The 16,930-nt window shown below is 44.3% G+C and overlaps 1 protein-coding gene across 2 annotated transcripts in view; it reads right to left on the reverse strand.

Annotated features, from left to right (window-relative positions):
• NIBAN1 (niban apoptosis regulator 1) overlaps positions 1 to 16,930 on the reverse strand; it is a 195,819-nt gene that overhangs the window by 10,141 nt on the left and 168,748 nt on the right. For both annotated transcript variants that reach the window (XM_045811477.2, XM_045811476.2), the window contains exons 7-12: positions 13,637 to 13,741; positions 13,136 to 13,298; positions 7,744 to 7,931; positions 4,269 to 4,430; positions 2,608 to 2,718; positions 439 to 546 (exon numbers count right to left, since the gene is read on the reverse strand). In XM_045811477.2, coding sequence (XP_045667433.2) covers positions 439 to 546; positions 2,608 to 2,718; positions 4,269 to 4,430; positions 7,744 to 7,931; positions 13,136 to 13,298; positions 13,637 to 13,741 — 837 coding nt within the window. The remainder of the gene's footprint in view (positions 1 to 438; positions 547 to 2,607; positions 2,719 to 4,268; positions 4,431 to 7,743; positions 7,932 to 13,135; positions 13,299 to 13,636; positions 13,742 to 16,930) is intronic.

Here is a 16,930-nt window from a genome sequence, read left to right on the forward strand (position 1 = left end):
ATGTAGTGGTCAAGTTTCAGAGGATATGTGGTACCCATGAGTCATACTATAACGAGGAGCACCTGGTGTCCTCAGGTGCTCTATGACAACCCTTCGTTTGGCTCAAAGTCAGATGATTACCTTTGAGATTCTGTCTAGTCCCGGGGTTGGCAAATCTGGCAGCTGCTCACTTTTGTAATAAAGTTTTATCGGAACACAGAAGCACCCATCGTTAATGTATCGCCTATGTCTGCTCTCGCACTTAGCAGGGCTGAGTAGTTGCAACAAAAACAGTACGACCCACAAAGCCTAAAATCTTTACTATCTGACCACTTGCAGAAAAAGTTTGCCAAACCCTCTGTGGTCTGGTCCACTGTTTGCAAGCACATCCCAACAAAAGAACTTGCTTGAACTTCACAGCAATAAAATCAGGCTCTTTGGAGTAACCCATCCCCTTACTGGTTTGCACGTGGATGCCAGTGCCTTCTGCACGGTGGGAAGTGTGATTTGAACCAGTGCCTCTTGAAATATCCTCTTCCGGATGGTGCTGCTGTCATAATCATATTGCTGTCAATACAGAGATAGAAACATATGCTAAATAGCAACATTGCAATCTGTTAACTTTTGCTTAAACAAAAACTCAGTCACTCACTTGTCTCCCTTTTCCCGCTATTTCTGAGGACACTTACGGTGTTTCTATGGTCTCAAAGATCTTACTATACAATTCTCTCGTACTTTGGGTGGCAAGTATGACTATTAATGATCCATCTTACCCTCCCCTCTTACAGTTAGGGAAACTGAGGCAAGATCAAAACAGTAACTTCTGCATTATAAAGAAGTTGGGGACAGAAATGGGGATGAGTTTGTATGTCATCACCCCTGCCCTGGGTGGGTCCATAAGAGCCAAGATCATCTATTTCCTTCACTTTACAACCAAAAAGCAGAATTAGTGGGTTGTAATGATTTCCACAAAGGGAGGGTCTGGCTCATAACTACCTTAACACTGCGGCATGTTAACCGAAGAAGTTTAGTATCTAGACCAAGAAAGATGTTGATTCACTGTTCTGCATGGAATATTCAAACCTAGAGACCAGAGTTTGGTTTCAGATGACCCTTTAAGAAGATCACAGACACACTGGAACACAGTCACGGGCATAGGAGCAGAATGGTCAGGCCAAATAAAGAACGGTTCATGAGACAAAGGCATTTATCCTGGAGATGATAACTTTGGGCAAAATTATAGCTCTATTCAAGCAACCAAAGGCTACTATGTGGAAGAAGGACATGAACAGAGAGAACAGAACTAGAATCACCAATGGTGACAACTTCGGCTTCACATTAGGAAGCACGTTCTTGGAGTTCAAAGTGTCCAGAACAGAAAGGGACTGTCCGGGGAGGTCGAAAGTGTCCTGACACTGGAAGTGATATTGACATTGATACTATCTTTTCTTTCCAATTGCAAGTTCATTATTACTTGTGTTCCCATAATAAATATTGCTTTTATTATTTTTTAATTTTTTAAAAGATTTTATTTCTTTGTCAGAGAGAGAGAGTGAGAGAGAGCACAAGCCAGGGGAGCAGCAGGCAGAGGGAGAAGCCGGCTCCCTGCTGAGCAGGGAGTCCGATGTGGGACTCGATCCCAGGACCCTGGGATCATGACCCGAGCTGAAGGCAGACATGCTTCACTGACAGCCACCCAGGAGTCCCATAAATATTGCTTTTAATCTCAGTGATTTGGTTGCCAAAATCAAATCACTGCCTGCAAGGTATTAAGGTTGGGTCTAAAAATCAGGGACCACCTCCTAGGCTCTGTGGGACTTTGATCTTCTGCTCCAAGGCACTGTTAACCGAAGTAATAATAAAGTAATAAATAAAGTAAATAAATAAATAAATAAAGTAATAAATAAATAGGTAGTAAGAAATTAGTGGACTAAATTTAAGAATTGTTTTAGCTCTAGGCTCACCATCGATTAGCCTGTTGAGCTTAAGTAAGTCAGGTTAGCTCTTAGTGAGTCAGTTTCCTCATCTCTATAATGGAGACATATTCTAATTGTCTCACAAGTCCTTGTGATATCAAACAAAACAAAAAAGCTTTAAAAAAAAGACCAAGTGCAAGCTGCTATTATTAAAACCATTTTGATATATACTTAAGCAATAAGCACATAAAAACAATTTCATATGGCAGGTGTCTTTTTTTTTTTAATATTTCCTTTGCCAGGAGATTTTGATTTTTCTAAAACATGTTGGCTAATTTAAATGGGTTTTACTATATTGTAAACTCTTTGAAGAAGGAAGCTGCGCCTTGCCTATTTTTACATTTTATGGAATATCTATCACAACGCTTTGCTTAGAGTGGAGTACAACTGCTCTGTCTCAAGGACAGGTCGCTTCTAGCGGATGGAAAGGGTCCTGCGGACCTGTGGTCCCCACAGTTGCCACTAGATGGCAGAACAGGCATGAAAGTCATGCTGGGGGCCCAGGGGCTTCGTAGCCATTGCTACTTCAGTGGAGAAAGGGGGCAGGATTACAAACAGGAGAGTGAAAGACAGAATTTGGTATTCCACTTAACAAAAGAAGCAAGGGGTTACAATTGTTTTGCGTTTCCCACAAACGACAGAACAGTTTTACCTTTAAGACTCGGAGCTTAACCTTCTCGATGGCGACCGCAGTTTTGGAGGCCTCTCCTTGGAGATGCGGGGAAAGCAACTGCTCGAAAGTGAATACTGCATTCTCCATTAGCTAGAAGCCAAAAGGAACACAGAAGAGTGCCGGTCAGAGGCCGGGGTCTCTACCCCAGAGCAGGGAGGGGATGACCATCACAGTCCCCCGTCCGCCACCGACACCCCCCCCCCCCTGCAGCACTACTCTGGGACCACTCAGGGCAACAGGTCCTCAGCCCCCTACCTGGGTTATGAAATAAATAGGCACCTGACCACAGTGGGATCAGTAAGAGTCTGGGAAATAAACACACACTCACACCTATGTAGGTATGCACACACTTATTTTTTCCCGCCTCTCTTCTTCTTATGCTCTGAGCTGCAAAACCCACAGAGGCCATGGGATTGAAAATACCACCCTTTCTGCTAGTCAACCCCTTCCTCCGGTCTCTGGTACCTGCAGCCTGGGGCTTGACAAGGGAGGTGGAAGGCCTCTCCAGTCATTTCTTGGTGGCTTTAATCCTGCACTGCCACTTTTGGGGGGATGCAAACCAGTCCAGCACACCTCTCTGCACTTAGCCTACCCCTTCACTTCTCTTCCTTGCTCTGCCAGGCTGGAAGGGAGGCAGGGTTGGGGCTTGGTGGGCACAGTGGCTGATGTGTTCACGGGGTAGGAAATGGAAATGATTCCGATTTCTTAGTCTCTGCTCTTGTACCTGTATCAGTTTCACCAGGATTCAGGATTACCAAAGGGACTTCTGTTAAACTGTTGCCCAGTTTTGTTCCCCCAGTCCATCTGTAATCCTTCACAACTCGGAGGTTAGATAATAAGGTGTATCACTTAATCCGCCCTATAACTTTTAAAGAACAAATGTTCCTTTCTTCCCCAAGCCTCTGATCCGAAAGCATGAACACATAGCTTTGTCCAGCACTCTCAACACTGTAGTGACCTTATCTAAGCATCTGTCTCTGAAGGGGGGTCTGGCACAGTGCCCAGCCCCTTAGTGAGCTCCCCTCAGAACACCCCTAAAATAGAACTGTGCTCTTCTGGCTACAGTGATCACACCCTTCTTCATTTAGAAAGTACTCTAGTATGGAAAGAATTGGTGCTTGTTCCTGGAGAAAAAGTTCCTTGTGGGGAAAAAAAGGAACTTACCAAGTAGACCCAAGAGATCCAAATATGAAGCCATGATTGACTGACTGATTTACTCTTAACTGGGTTAGGGAACTAACGTAAGCCGGTAGTGCTCCATTCTAGCTGCATATTAGAAGCAGTGGGAATGGGACTGGGGGAAAATTCCTGGGAGCGGTACCTAGACGTCAGCATTTCTCAAAAGCTCCCCAGACGATTCTCATGTGCGGCCAAGGTTAAAAGCACTGGTTTGACAAATGAAGCAATTATCAGTTAATGCTACGTGATTTCCCTGGAATTTTTTTCCCTTTCTGATGTTCATCAACATGAAAAAGAGATGAAGCCAGCTGGAAGGAGCAAGGACGTCCTCACTCAGCATGATGACGACGGAAATGGGCCCCATTACCAAGAGCTGCACTAGCACCCCTGTCCCCCTGGCCAGCCCTTGCTTCTCTGCTGTCTCCGTCCACACCCCCCACAGAGGCCCAGGCCGCTCCCACCTCCTGCATGTCGTTCTGTGTCCTCTGGACCACCAGATCCACGTGTGGGAATCGGAAGCGACTCTTGAGATCCTGCAAACGCTCCTGAAGCAGGTTGACTTTACTGTAACAAGGCTCCATCTTCATGGAATCCAGCGGAAGAGTCATGAGCCGGTCTAGATGCTGTGTTTTGGTGAAGGGAAACATTAAAAACCTTCAGACTCAGGAGCAAGATGGCACGCATATTCGATATTACATACATTCTAAACGATCAAACGTATGTTAGTAGAGTGAATCACATCTCAGATCGCTGCATCTGTTGACATCTCCATTGTCTTACTTGCCTCCTTCAGGGGTCCCTGGGGCAGCTCCATTGCTAGGGCAGAGACTGGTAGATGAACCTACTGGATGATGGGAGGACCCAGGCAAGCATTTGGGGAAGCATTGGGGCTCCAATCTTAGCTCTTGATGGACTCTGGGCTCCGACTTCCAGAGCTCGAGAACTAGGTAGGCAGGCTTTTTAGCACCTGGAATTGCTGCTGGGCCCCCCAGGGTCTCCAAAGCCTTTTTTAATGAGGTCAGGATGCCCCCAGGTCCCAGGACTCTGGGAATGAAGCCAGAATCTCCACGGTTCTCTGAGGCTCTGTCAGGGCTCACGAGGCTTCCTCTGCTGTAGGTTCTCTGCGGTGCTGGGGAGGTGGGTGGTAGGAAGAGGTCTGGCCTGGGAGAGGCATCCAGTTAAAAAACTAGGATCCCTCCTCCTGTGGTTCGCACAAGCAATGAAGCCATAGGGCTTCCAGCAAGAGGGCAGCCATGGGCTCTTACACTGGGGATGTCCTTGCCGACAGAATGCTTTCTATTTTCCAGGCTGATTTTCAAATTATTTTATTTTATTTTATTTTAAAGATTTTATTTATTTATTTGACAGAGACAGAGAGACAGCCAGTGAGAGAGGGAATACAAGCAGGGGGAGTGGGAGAGGAAGAAGCAGGCTTCCTGCGGAGGAGCGTGATGTGGGGCTCGATTCCAGAACTCCAGGATCATGCCCTGAGCTGAAGGCAGACGCTTAACGACTAAGCCACCCAGGCGCCCCTGATTTTCAAATAATTTTAAAACATGAATACTGGATATCTAGAAGAAACAGGGGGTGGGCAGTGAAAGAGAAGATAGACAGGTGCTGAAAATGGACAGCCAGGGAGAACTGGGGAGTAACACAGGGTGAGTGTGAATAACAGAGGATGTGCTGTCCGATTTTCAAGTCACAGAAAAGAGACAAAGCTCGAGTTCTAGGTGTCTCTAAATAGGAACTCTTAAAGGGTGCGTTCTCTTTGTGTTCGTAAAGAGAACACATCACTCTTCTTGAGAAGTGAGTTTGGGGGAGCCACACTGAGGCAGAATTAATGATCAAACACGTAAGATCAAACTTGTCCAACCTCACACAATATGAAATGCATCTATTTTTAAGAAATAACAATTAAGCAGACAAAAGAGGAAAAATGGGTTGCTGCTTTGCTTCTATCAGACAGGCCAAAGTTTAAAAGAGTGGTCATGCCCAGTTCTGATGGGCATATGGGGAAGAAAGTCCTCTGCCATACACAATGGACGGAAATGTAAAACTTAAATCCTATTTTTGAAATGCAAATGGTAACATCTGTTAACAGGAGAAATAAACCCACCTTTCAACCTAGCACTCCTGCCTTAGGAATCTATCCCACAGGGAGGAAAGCATCAGAGTATAATATATGTAACAAGGTTATTTATTGCAGCTTTGTCCATGATGCCAGCAACATTTGGGTAGTTGAATATATCATGGTGCGTTCAGACATGAAATATTATGTAGCCATTACGAAGAATGGTTTAGAGCGAGAGCAGCTAACTTGAAGACAGTTTCACGAGGTATTTTTTGAATGAGAACACTGGTAAAGAGTAGGATTTGTAATACGATCCCATATTTTTAAGCGCAAACAATCTGAAAATAAAAAAGCCCATAAATGTGTATGTTTTATCGCTATATAAGCAAGGGGAAAAGTACAGAATGGCATATGCTAAGATGTTAACTCTCGTTACTTGAAGGGAGGTGGGGGGGCGGGAGAGTAAAGGCGAGTTTTAAAAAAGGTTGCAAAAAGAAACTTCAAAATAGTTATAAAATGTATCTTGTGTATGTACATGTATGCATACATAAATAAGAAAGGGAAAAAAAGGGCAGGCATCTGGTTTTATCCACGGACTGATAGTGATGTGTCAAGTGTAAACCAAGCTGCCCCGTTACGTGAGTGATTACTGAACTTCAGGGTACCTCACATCCTCGGGAGGCCTTGTGAAGCAGAATGCTGGGCCCTACCCACAGCGTCTCTGATTCAGGAGATTGTTGGCTGGGGGCCTGAGAATTTGTGTTTTTAACGGCCAGGTGATGACACTGCCAGTCCAGGGACCACACTTGGAAAAACATTATTTTTAACATGAGTCTATATTTTTGGAAACAGATCAAACAAAATTTATATCGATGAGGATATATGCTTCTATCTTTGTATGAACAAGAAACAAGTATGTGAAAACACATTCTAAGTCATTTGTATTAGTTCAGGGAGTTGGGAGTGGAGGTAGCCTAGCAGTCGGGACAGGTATGGGTTGATGTGGGAAGCCAAAGCAGAAGAAAAATTATTAAAAATTATTAAATTTCCTTACTACCTACAGCCCATTGACAAGTCCTTGAAACAGGCACAGTGACATTCCTCTAGGGACTCAATGTTGATAATTTGCTGAGGGCGAAAGGCAATCTAAGCCTGACCCCCAGGATCCTGTAAGTCTACTTTAACATATAAAAATTCCTTTGGAAACTTCCTTTATCTCTACCCCCCAAGATACATGTTGGCAATCATCCCCCAAGCATATGGCCCACCGATCTACATCTGAGGTCTCAAGACTCAGGTTTTATTAGACAGTAGTAAATGACCTTTTCCCAACAACAGCTAGCCCCCTTGAGGTCCTGGAAACCTGGCTTCCAAAATTCTTGAGACTTACACTATCCCTAACCCCCTCCCAACTTGAAAGTGTGTAATGGGCCACTCCTCATGACCCCGGTGCAGTTCTTTCTGCCCATGGGTCCTGTCCCCATGCTTTAATAAAACCACCTTTTTCCACCAAAGAATCTCAAGAATTCTTTCTTGAGGCTTTGTACCCTAATGTCTTTCCTACATCATGGGTGATCAATTTTGCCCACATATATATTTTGTCTCTCTATATATTGTTTCGTTTGCACAAGAACATTACTATTTTTGCAACTTGAAAACCATTAATAAAGGAAATCAGGTGAATGGACAGATAAGTGGGGTTGCTGGCTGTCTGAAAGAAATAGATGGTGAATGGATAGAAGGGAGGTGGGGTGGGGGAGGAGGAAGAAAGGAAAGGAAAGAAGGCACAAATGCAAATAAAGGCCCAAGGAAAAGGCAGCCCCAGGCTGGCCATTCACACTCAGTTCCTTGGCTCCATATCTTACCTCCTTAAGCTGGACGTTGTCTTTGGTGGTCTGAAAGTTCTGGCTAAGTTCATCCACTTCTTTTTCAAAGAGCGAGCGGACTTCACTGAATCCTGAGCTCACCGGCCCCATCAGCTCCTCCAGAATGGAGGCCAAGAATGGTTGCACACTCTCTGCACAGCTTTTCTCTGCTGGCTGGGCCACCATGGCTGAGATAGGAAATAAGTAGAAAACCATCACTTATTGTGGGCAAAATTGGGTTCAAAGTCCCTGGAGCCAGGCCACAGGTGGGCAGTAACCAGAGAGCCATTTAACAGCCCAGGCAAGCTCAGACGGGCAAGACAGACCAGCACAGAGAGTCCCGTGCCAGCATTCACCAGAATGGAAAACAACTAGATGTTTCCAGAATTGGGACAAACCATCCCTCCCCTCCCCAAGCTTTTCTCTGCCCTGGGATGAAGTGCATTTTTCTGTGTGGTCCCTATGATCATGCAATGCCTAACGGAAAACAGAAAATGCTGGTGATTCACCTATTTACTATTAACATCACCGTTACATGTGCGTAATTTGTCTTCTAAAAAACACAATTCGCCAAATTTCTAAATTGAGGTATAACTGATGTATAATATTATATTAGTTTCAGCTGTACAACATGATTCAATATTTGTATATAACAATTTATTAAGTTTTAATTAATTTCTCTAAGAGTTAATCAGCTCATATAATTCAATTCCCCTCTCCCCTCCTCAACAGACGCTTTAAAAACTCAAACACAGACTTTTCTTGGGCGAACAGAAACAAATTCCATTCAAAACAAATACCACCCCACTCCCCACTCTCATCCCTAATTTTTTTAAAAAGGCTATTTTTTTCCCCCACTCATCACGGAAAACATGCACAGTGACAAAAATATAGAGGGCACAGAAAAATCATAAAGAGGGATGAAAAAAATGTAACCACACTTCCTGGAGGCAAATCTTGCCCTTTCATTTAAAAGAGGAAGAGCACCGGGGCGCCTGGATGGCTCAGTCGTTAAGCGTCTGCCCTGCATTGGGCTCCCTGCTCAGCGGGGAAGCCTGCTTCTCCCTCTCCCACTCCCCCTGCTTTTACTGTCGCTGTCAAATAAATAAATAAAATCTTAAAAAAAAAATAAAAGAGTAAGAGCATAGTAAAAATGCTCATTCAGGAAGTCTGGATAGGATGTGGAAATCTGCATTTTTTAAAGTGCTAAGGTGAAGGTTTTTTTTCTTTTTTTTTTTTTTTAAATGATTTTTTATTATATTGTGTTAGTCACCATACAGTACATCCCCGGATTCGATGTAAAGTTCGATGCTTCATTAGTTGCGTATAACACCCAGTGCACCATGCAATACGTGCCCTCCTTACTACCCATCACCGGTCTATCCCATTCCCCCACCCCCCCTCCCCTCTGAAGCCCTCAGTTTGTTTCTCAGAGTCCATAGTCTCTCATGTTTCATTCCCCCTTCTGATTACCCCCCCTTTCTTTATCCCTTTCTTCCCCTACCGATCTTCCTAGTTCTTATGTTCCATAGATGAGAGAAACCATATGATAATTGTCTTTCTCTGCTGGACTTATTTCACTTAGCATTATCTCCTCCAGTGCCGTCCATGTTGCAGCAAATGTTTAAGGTGAAGGTCTTGATTAGCCAGGTTTGAAAGCAGATCTAGTGAGGGAAGGCTGAGCTGGAAAAGGCAGAGCTTGCTCTGTACCCTGAAAGGCTGGCTTTGTGGTACTGGTAAGTCACACGGCCCTTGGCACAGTATCACAGAACCGAGAAAGGAAGGACAAGTCTGAGTATCCAATCCTTCCATTTTATACATGGAAAATCAGGCCTGGAGATGTCCGAGGGCTTGCCCAAGGTCACACCCTAATTTGTGGATCGAGGACTACGCTTCAAGTGTATTTCTTACTCTTTTATTGGCAAATAACGTGCTTAGAGTGAGATGGATGGGCACGTTCTTATTTCGGTTTGCAGAAATATTTCACAGGTATGGAGGATCAGACTGCCCCTTACTCGAGAATCTGAGGTGTTTATTCACATTATGAATAATGCACAAATATTTGGTATATAAAATATTAAAGAGGTCACAGAACTGCTAGGGGAAAAAACCCTTTTGATTGTATGATTTAAATATGAAACGATCTAGGACTTCTAAAAAATGACTTGCTTGATACCAAAATGCAAAATTGTGTGTCAGGAGAATAAATGAATTATTTATCAATTAACTTGGAGAGAAGAACTATTTGGAAAGCACCTAATTGAAATTTCAGAATAATCATGAACACGGGTAATATGGAATAAAGATTTAGTGGCGGCTGGCAGGTTTCACCTACTGAGCGGGGAGGAAATGGACACCGGCAGGGGCGTGGAGACCCTGCTCCCCGATGATGTCAGTGTGCTGGCATGGGCTGCAGCCTCCTCGCTGCGCCTTTATTCAGTGTTCCTTTCACGTGGGCCTTCCTGCCTCCATCTCTGCTTGTGAACATCCCACTCACCTGTTCAAGACCCAGTACATACTTCACCCACTCAGACAGCCTAATGCCCTTGGAACCACTACCCAGCTCCCTGAGCTGCGGGCTGCCTGCTGGTGCTTCCCTTCTGGGTGGAATTCGTTCGACACCCCACACAGATACGCTCTGCTGACTTCCAGGCACGTAGAGACGCCATAGTAATGAATACTGTTCGGTGACCCACAGACTCCTAAACCATCCAGAAGTTGGGGCAGCTGTGAAGAAGCCATCGAGCAGAGGGACAAAGACAGAAAGCGTTGGGATTAGAGGGGTTTGGAGCATGACTCAGTTTTGGAATCTGGCCAAGTTACTTAATCTCTGCCTCGGTGTTCTTATCTGGGAGGTGGAGATCATGGGAGGAATGACTTCTGGGGTTTGGGCGACGATGACGCGGGCTTACTGTGTCCAGATGCTTGGAAACGCAGGTGACATTCTGGAAGCACTCACTGATTGTGAGCCCTTGTCCACCTGTTGTCATCATCCTTTTTCCCAGCAACTGACACGAGAACAACACTATTGTTTTAAGGACCCCATGGTGTTTTTGAAGCTGAAATGGTTCCCGGCTGGGAACCACAGTGTCCTCTACTCCTGCATCTCCTGTGGCACCTTTCCCATTTCTTTCCTGCTGTTTCAGAACCTGTAACATGCTTCATATCCTCTTGTTGTAAAATCATGTTGTCTTCTTTGAATCCTTGTAGCCCTTGTGTTCAGCAGGAGCAGAATAAATGCTTATCGAGTGAATAAATACTTGTGGGGCAGGACTAAAGATTGGTTGCTTGACTCTCAAGAGTCATATGGGAGGAAATGGAAAGATCACTGCTTAATACTCCCAAAGTTCTTTCGAAATCCAAAGCCCTTTATTGAGGTAGTCTGAAGTATACAGTTGAGTCTTGAACAATGCGGAATTAGGGGTGCTGACCCCCTGTGTCATTGAAAAATCTATGTATAACTTTTGACTCCCTCAAAACTAAACTCGCAATAGCCTACTGTTGACTGGAAACCTTACTCATAAACAGTTGGCAAACACATTTGTATGTTGTATGTGTTATATACTGTATTCTAGTGATAAAATAAGCTAGAGAAAATAAAATGTTACTAAGAAAATCATAAGGAAGAGAAAATATATTTACAGTACTGGACTGTATCAAAAAAAAAAAAAAACCCACCTGTCAGTGGTCTTATGCAGTTCAAACCCATGTTGTTCAAGGCTCTACTGTACTTTACTGTTTTAAAGGTGGAGAACCAGAGGCTCGGTTAAAATGTGTTTCTGATAGTCCCTTTTAAAAAGACTTAATCGTGACTTCCTTTTGAAGTTCCTTTTATGAAACAAAGACTAGTCCAGGGCAGAATATTTTTCCATCTTTTGTGGGATATACTGGAGCCAGAGAGACTAAGCAAGAGAGAAAGAGAGAAACTGGTTGAATTTGGCCCAGGAGAAAGGCCACAGTGAGGCCCCGCTCCCTGCAACGTGGGCTCAGGAGTTGGGTGCTAGCAGTTTTAGGTTGTATACGGTCCTTCCATATAGTCAATTCTAGATCATTTGTGCTAACGGAGGAATGAGAGACATGGATAACAGTAAACACACAACGCTGTGGTTAATTTATACGCGCCCAGAAGTCATCTCGTGAACAGACATGCACGGACACAGACATGCACGTCCTTGCCGTGGTCATGCCTCTTCTCTACTCTCCTGCAGAACTGGCTGGAAGGGCTCAGAGGCGAGCTGGGCTGCAGTGTGAACGGGGCCTGAAGGGCAGAGGATAATCCACCACGCAGACAACCCTTGTCAGGTTCTAAGTCTCTTGGCGACAGGAACGGGGTCCCCTGTTCACTGCCAAAGCTCCAGCACCTTGCTCAGGAAGCACTTAGTCCATTTTTTTTAATGAATGAGCAAGCAAATGAGCAAGTGAGTGAAGAATCTGAAAACTCACAATATAAGAAGATTGCGGATAAACAATCTCAGCGGAGCCAGCACGCTTCTCTGAAATGACATTCGGTGCGCTGGGCTTGTTGAGATGTAGGAATTAATATTAACATTTTAACCTTACCATTTTATCCTGTAGAATTCCTTAAAGGCCATCTCAGGCCTCTCGTGAGAGCACAGGCAAACATTTTTCTGTCAATGGCCAGATAGTGAACATTCGCGAATTTGTGGTCCAGGGTTCTCAGTTCCAATTATTCAACTCTGCCCTTGAAGCATGAACGCAGCCACAGACGATACATAAATGAGTGGGCTGTCTTCCGGTGAAATGTTATTTACAGAAATAGGGGGTGGGCCCGATTCGGGTCAGGGGCCGGAGTTGGCAGACCTCACCCTCAGGGCCCTCCTGATGACAGAGGAGGACAGTAAGGCACATAGAAGTCAAGTGACCTTGCCAAATACACCTGCCCGGCCAGTGTTGCGCTTGTGACTAGAATCTAGATTTATCAACTCTAAGCTGATTTTCTTCTTGTGAAAAGAAAATCCATTTATTCACCCATTCAAGTATTCGTCGAGAGTCTGCATATACCAGGCATAGTGCGAGGCCATGGGTGTGCCTGAGTGAAACGGGCCACGTGGTCCTGTTCTTAGCTCACAGCAGAGAGGCGTGCGTAGAAGCCAATACAATGAGTGCAAGAAGTGCTACAAGAGGGGAGGTGCGGGCGGTATCACAATACACAGGCACCACCACAGGCAAGAAGCAAATTCTGCTCTAGCGTGTGTCCCTGAAGTCTCCTTCAGAAGGTCCAGGCCCTTACTTGCATACTCCCATTACACCTCTTATCACCTCTTCCCAATTGCGTCAGTTTAGTTTTCCCCTGAAATCATGAATTCTGACTATATGGTGGACCCTACACACAGGTAATTCAGCTGTAGAAACATGGATTGTCTCCACTGACCTTTGATCTTTCCAATTAAAAAGTTCTTTGAGTTCATGATCTGATCCATGTCTGAACGGATGGTTCCCTCCAGGCCCTTCGTCAGGGCTCGACACTCCTCCTTCAAGGCACTTAATCCTTCTGAAACTTGGTGCCGAACCAGGTTGTAGGCCTCCTCAAGGAGCTGCAACAGAGAACAGCACAGAAATCGGGCTCTGTCTCGGGCGAGCGCCAGCCGGAGTCCAGGAGAGGGGGGAGGGCTAATCACAGATTCTCTACGTAAACACAACTGCAGCCACACTCTCATTTTTCTTTCAAGGTTTGAGTCTGTTTGGATTAGTCCTCACGTAAGTGAGACTGAGCAGACTCAAGGTAGGCAGTTCTCCACCCAGGGAAGGAATTATTAAAAAAAGAAGAAGAAGAAGACAAAGAAGAAGAAAAAGAAAAAAACTGCCCTAAAAAAAGAAGGGAAAGGGAGGCTCATTCTGAGTAGCACAGTTGCGTAGCAAACTCATGGCTTACACCGAGCCAGGCCCTCTTTCTGTCGTTCTTCTTCCCTTTCATTTTGGGCAGAAGGTCTGTCTGAAGGGTCGGCAGGAGGTCCTCCATCACCAGGTTGCTCAGGATCTAGGGAGAGGAAGACAGCCCCAGGGTCAGTTAGGCAGTGATTGCTGAATTTGAGCATCAGCCCAACTGAAGTCGTCCCGACGGGCAGTGCCGACGCTGGCAACGTAAGACTGTCCCGGGCTACATAAAATCTGTTAGACTGATAGTTTGACTCTGGTTCTGAGGCTACAGAAATCTCAACTAAACACAATCTTGGAGGGTAAACGTTTTTGGATATCTGCAAAGAATAGTAATGTCTGTTGACGATTCATCATGGGAAAGGACAAATTCCTCAAATTCACACTTTTTCAAATGAGAAGAATCTAGTGCATTTAGGATAAAAGGCAAAATTTTAATTATGGGTGAGGGCATCCTTTGGCAACCTTGTGACAGGGGATCAGGCTTGGTTTTGGTGGCTTGAGGCCTTGTCCGTGTCCTCTGAGACCACTGTGCCCCCTCAAGTTCCCTTGGGATCTATGTGTCCTCATGCTCTTTGTTCCTGCTGTGCCCTGAACCCCACCTCTATCCTCTTTAATGTTTAGAGAAAGAAGGGAGTAACAGATACTCGGAACAATTGGACATTCATGGGATGAGCAGAACACGGGTGAGGGGACCTAAAGTCTTCAGAACGCTTAAAAAAAATTTTGCTCCCAAGTCACTCCTAAAATTTTGCTTGGCTCCATGAAAATGTTTTTTTTTTTTTTTTTTTAAATCTGAGCATGTTCTCTATGTCCACATATTACCATGCTCCATGTAACATCAACTTCTCCTTCTTTAACTAGCCACCTCCCCCCGAATTGGAGCAGATTTGTTTTCCAGATTCAGTTTTACTATGAATCTTTTTGGGCTTACAGCTCAGTTTTCAGTATCAGGCTGCAACGCAAGTTTTACAAAAGAAAAAGAGTAATTTTGGAAATGGAGAATCATTTGACATCTGTTCTATGAATTTCAAATAATATTTGCACAAAGTAATTGACCTGCTTCTCATAAAAATTCAAATTAGGCTTTGGGAATTACAGAAGATTTTTTTCCTGAGGTCATCGGTCAGCCTCATGCTAGTGGAAATACTCATGAGCTCAGGAGATGGCTCTGTCAAGGGCTTTGTCACAGCAGGGTGGGACACTTGAGCTGAACTGTCCAGGAACACTCCCAGGGCGGAGGTGCGTGAGCCGTCCCATCCCCCTGTGCCTGTGGGTCCCTGGGAGAGAAGGCCGCTCAGGTCAGTGCAGGGAGTGGGGCTCCTGTCACCTGCGATGTAAAACTGTGGTGTGACGAAGGTTATAATGGGGATAGAATTTCCACAAGTTCTGGTAATTCATGTGTGGGGAGGTTTTTCATTCTTAACCATTCTCTGGGAGCAGTCAAGACGTGAACCAGAATTTTTGAGGAATTTGAGAGGGATGTGATACATGCAAGCTCCATGGAGATTAGCAGGTCCAACAATTAGATTGAAGTAGGTAATTAATAATCCATGGGCCTTCCCCCATGCTGCTCAATGGAGTAAGTCCTTAGTTGGAACCCATCTGCCCGAGATGATGGAAGTGCAGCATGGGGAGAATGAGCTAGGAGGATAAGGAGTCTGAAGGCAGAACTTAAAATCAATGGGAAATATTATCTTAGCTGAAAGTGTTAAATTCAGGGTCATAATAATTGCCTAATTCACCCCTTTGCTGATATTAGCTTGAGTCTGAATATAAGCATGAAAGGGGTTTGAAAAGATGAAAATGTTACAAAGGCCAAAAGAAAAAAAAGATTCCATTTGGGTAGGCTTACAGTTTTCTTTTAGTCTTTCCCATACAATGTTCCAAGAAATTGGGTTCTATTTTATAATTTAGGGAATCAAAAAAGAAATATGTCTGGGGGGAAAAAAAGAAGGGGAGTAAGAGTGGGCTGCAAGGGTGCGGGGCTTGGCAACACCACAGGGCAGGCAGAGCCTCGAAATGCTGGGGCCCAACTGTGTCCATCCCAACACTGAGTAACCCTCTTCCTCCAAACTTCAGCCCACCCCCCAACCTTGTGCCACCCCCTCACCTGCCCAGGGTCCTCTCTCAGATTCCCTACCTGGGTCAGTTCTTCACGAGCAGGGTCCAAAACCCTGAGGCTATTCCAGGGAAAGTAGCTAGTCAAATAAATAAACCATACCAAAGAAGGGGTTCCTCAACCTTCTCTCCTCAGAACAAGATCTACTGAGCTTCACCATAAGGGCCCCAAAAATACCACTTCTGTTTAAAAAAAAAAAAAGGTGCGTGTGTACGTGTGTAAATTTAACTGCTCGGATATAGATTTTAAAATTCCGTCACACATATAAGAAACCAAATATGCCTTTAGGTTGGTCAAAATCAACAAACTCAGGCTTAGTGCCTGAAGGCCGAACCATGTGCTACCTTCCAGATGCTGATGCTGTGGGGAAGATGTGAGGCCCAGAGAGACTGCCCTTCTTCCTGAGACTGGCCCTATGGTCTGACCAGGCTGTTGACCTTGTGCCTTTTATGTTACTGAGTGGCCATGGGTGAAAGAATCATTTAAAGGGGTCACATTCAAGGTCATTAGACAAAAGACAACTCTGAAATGTATGGAGAAAGCCTAAAATATGGACAGTTTTCTTGTCTTGAAACTACCAGTTCAGTGGGTATTACGAGCTACTTTCTCAGCTCATCTGATTTAAAGGCAAATTTAAATTTATAATAATACTTATAAAATAATAAATATATATTTAACATAAATGTTACCGTAATACATAATAAATATACCAAATAACTATAAATACTTTACATTTTGCAAGCTGCTTTCTTCATGACCTCATCTGATACATTTTTATAGACAAGTAGGAACTATGTTGAAGTTTTTACTAGTATAACAAATATTTTCACCTTAATTGTCTGTAGGCAAATTATCCTAAGATGTTTTCTCTGCTTGGACACTTGCCCGTAAAATAACCCCTACCATGAGGGCCCACCAGACTTGCTATGCGAGTCATTGCTATGAAGATAATAATGTAGCAATGCTGAGCATCTTCTGAATACCAGGCCCTGAGGTAGAGGGCGTTAGGACAAAATGATCAAATTCTTAGTAGATATGAAAAAAAGTGCAAATAAATGTAGTGCTTTAAACAAAGATGTCATAATCTCAAACTCAGTTATGTCGTGCCATTTTCTTTAACTACTTGGTAGCTTTTTTGGACCCCTGATCTCTTTTTCCTGTGGGTGTTAG

This window comes from Ursus americanus, chromosome 2 (genome assembly GCF_024610735.1).
Source record: "Ursus americanus isolate L20-20 chromosome 2, mUrsAme1.1.p, whole genome shotgun sequence".
NCBI lineage: Eukaryota > Metazoa > Chordata > Mammalia > Carnivora > Ursidae > Ursus > Ursus americanus.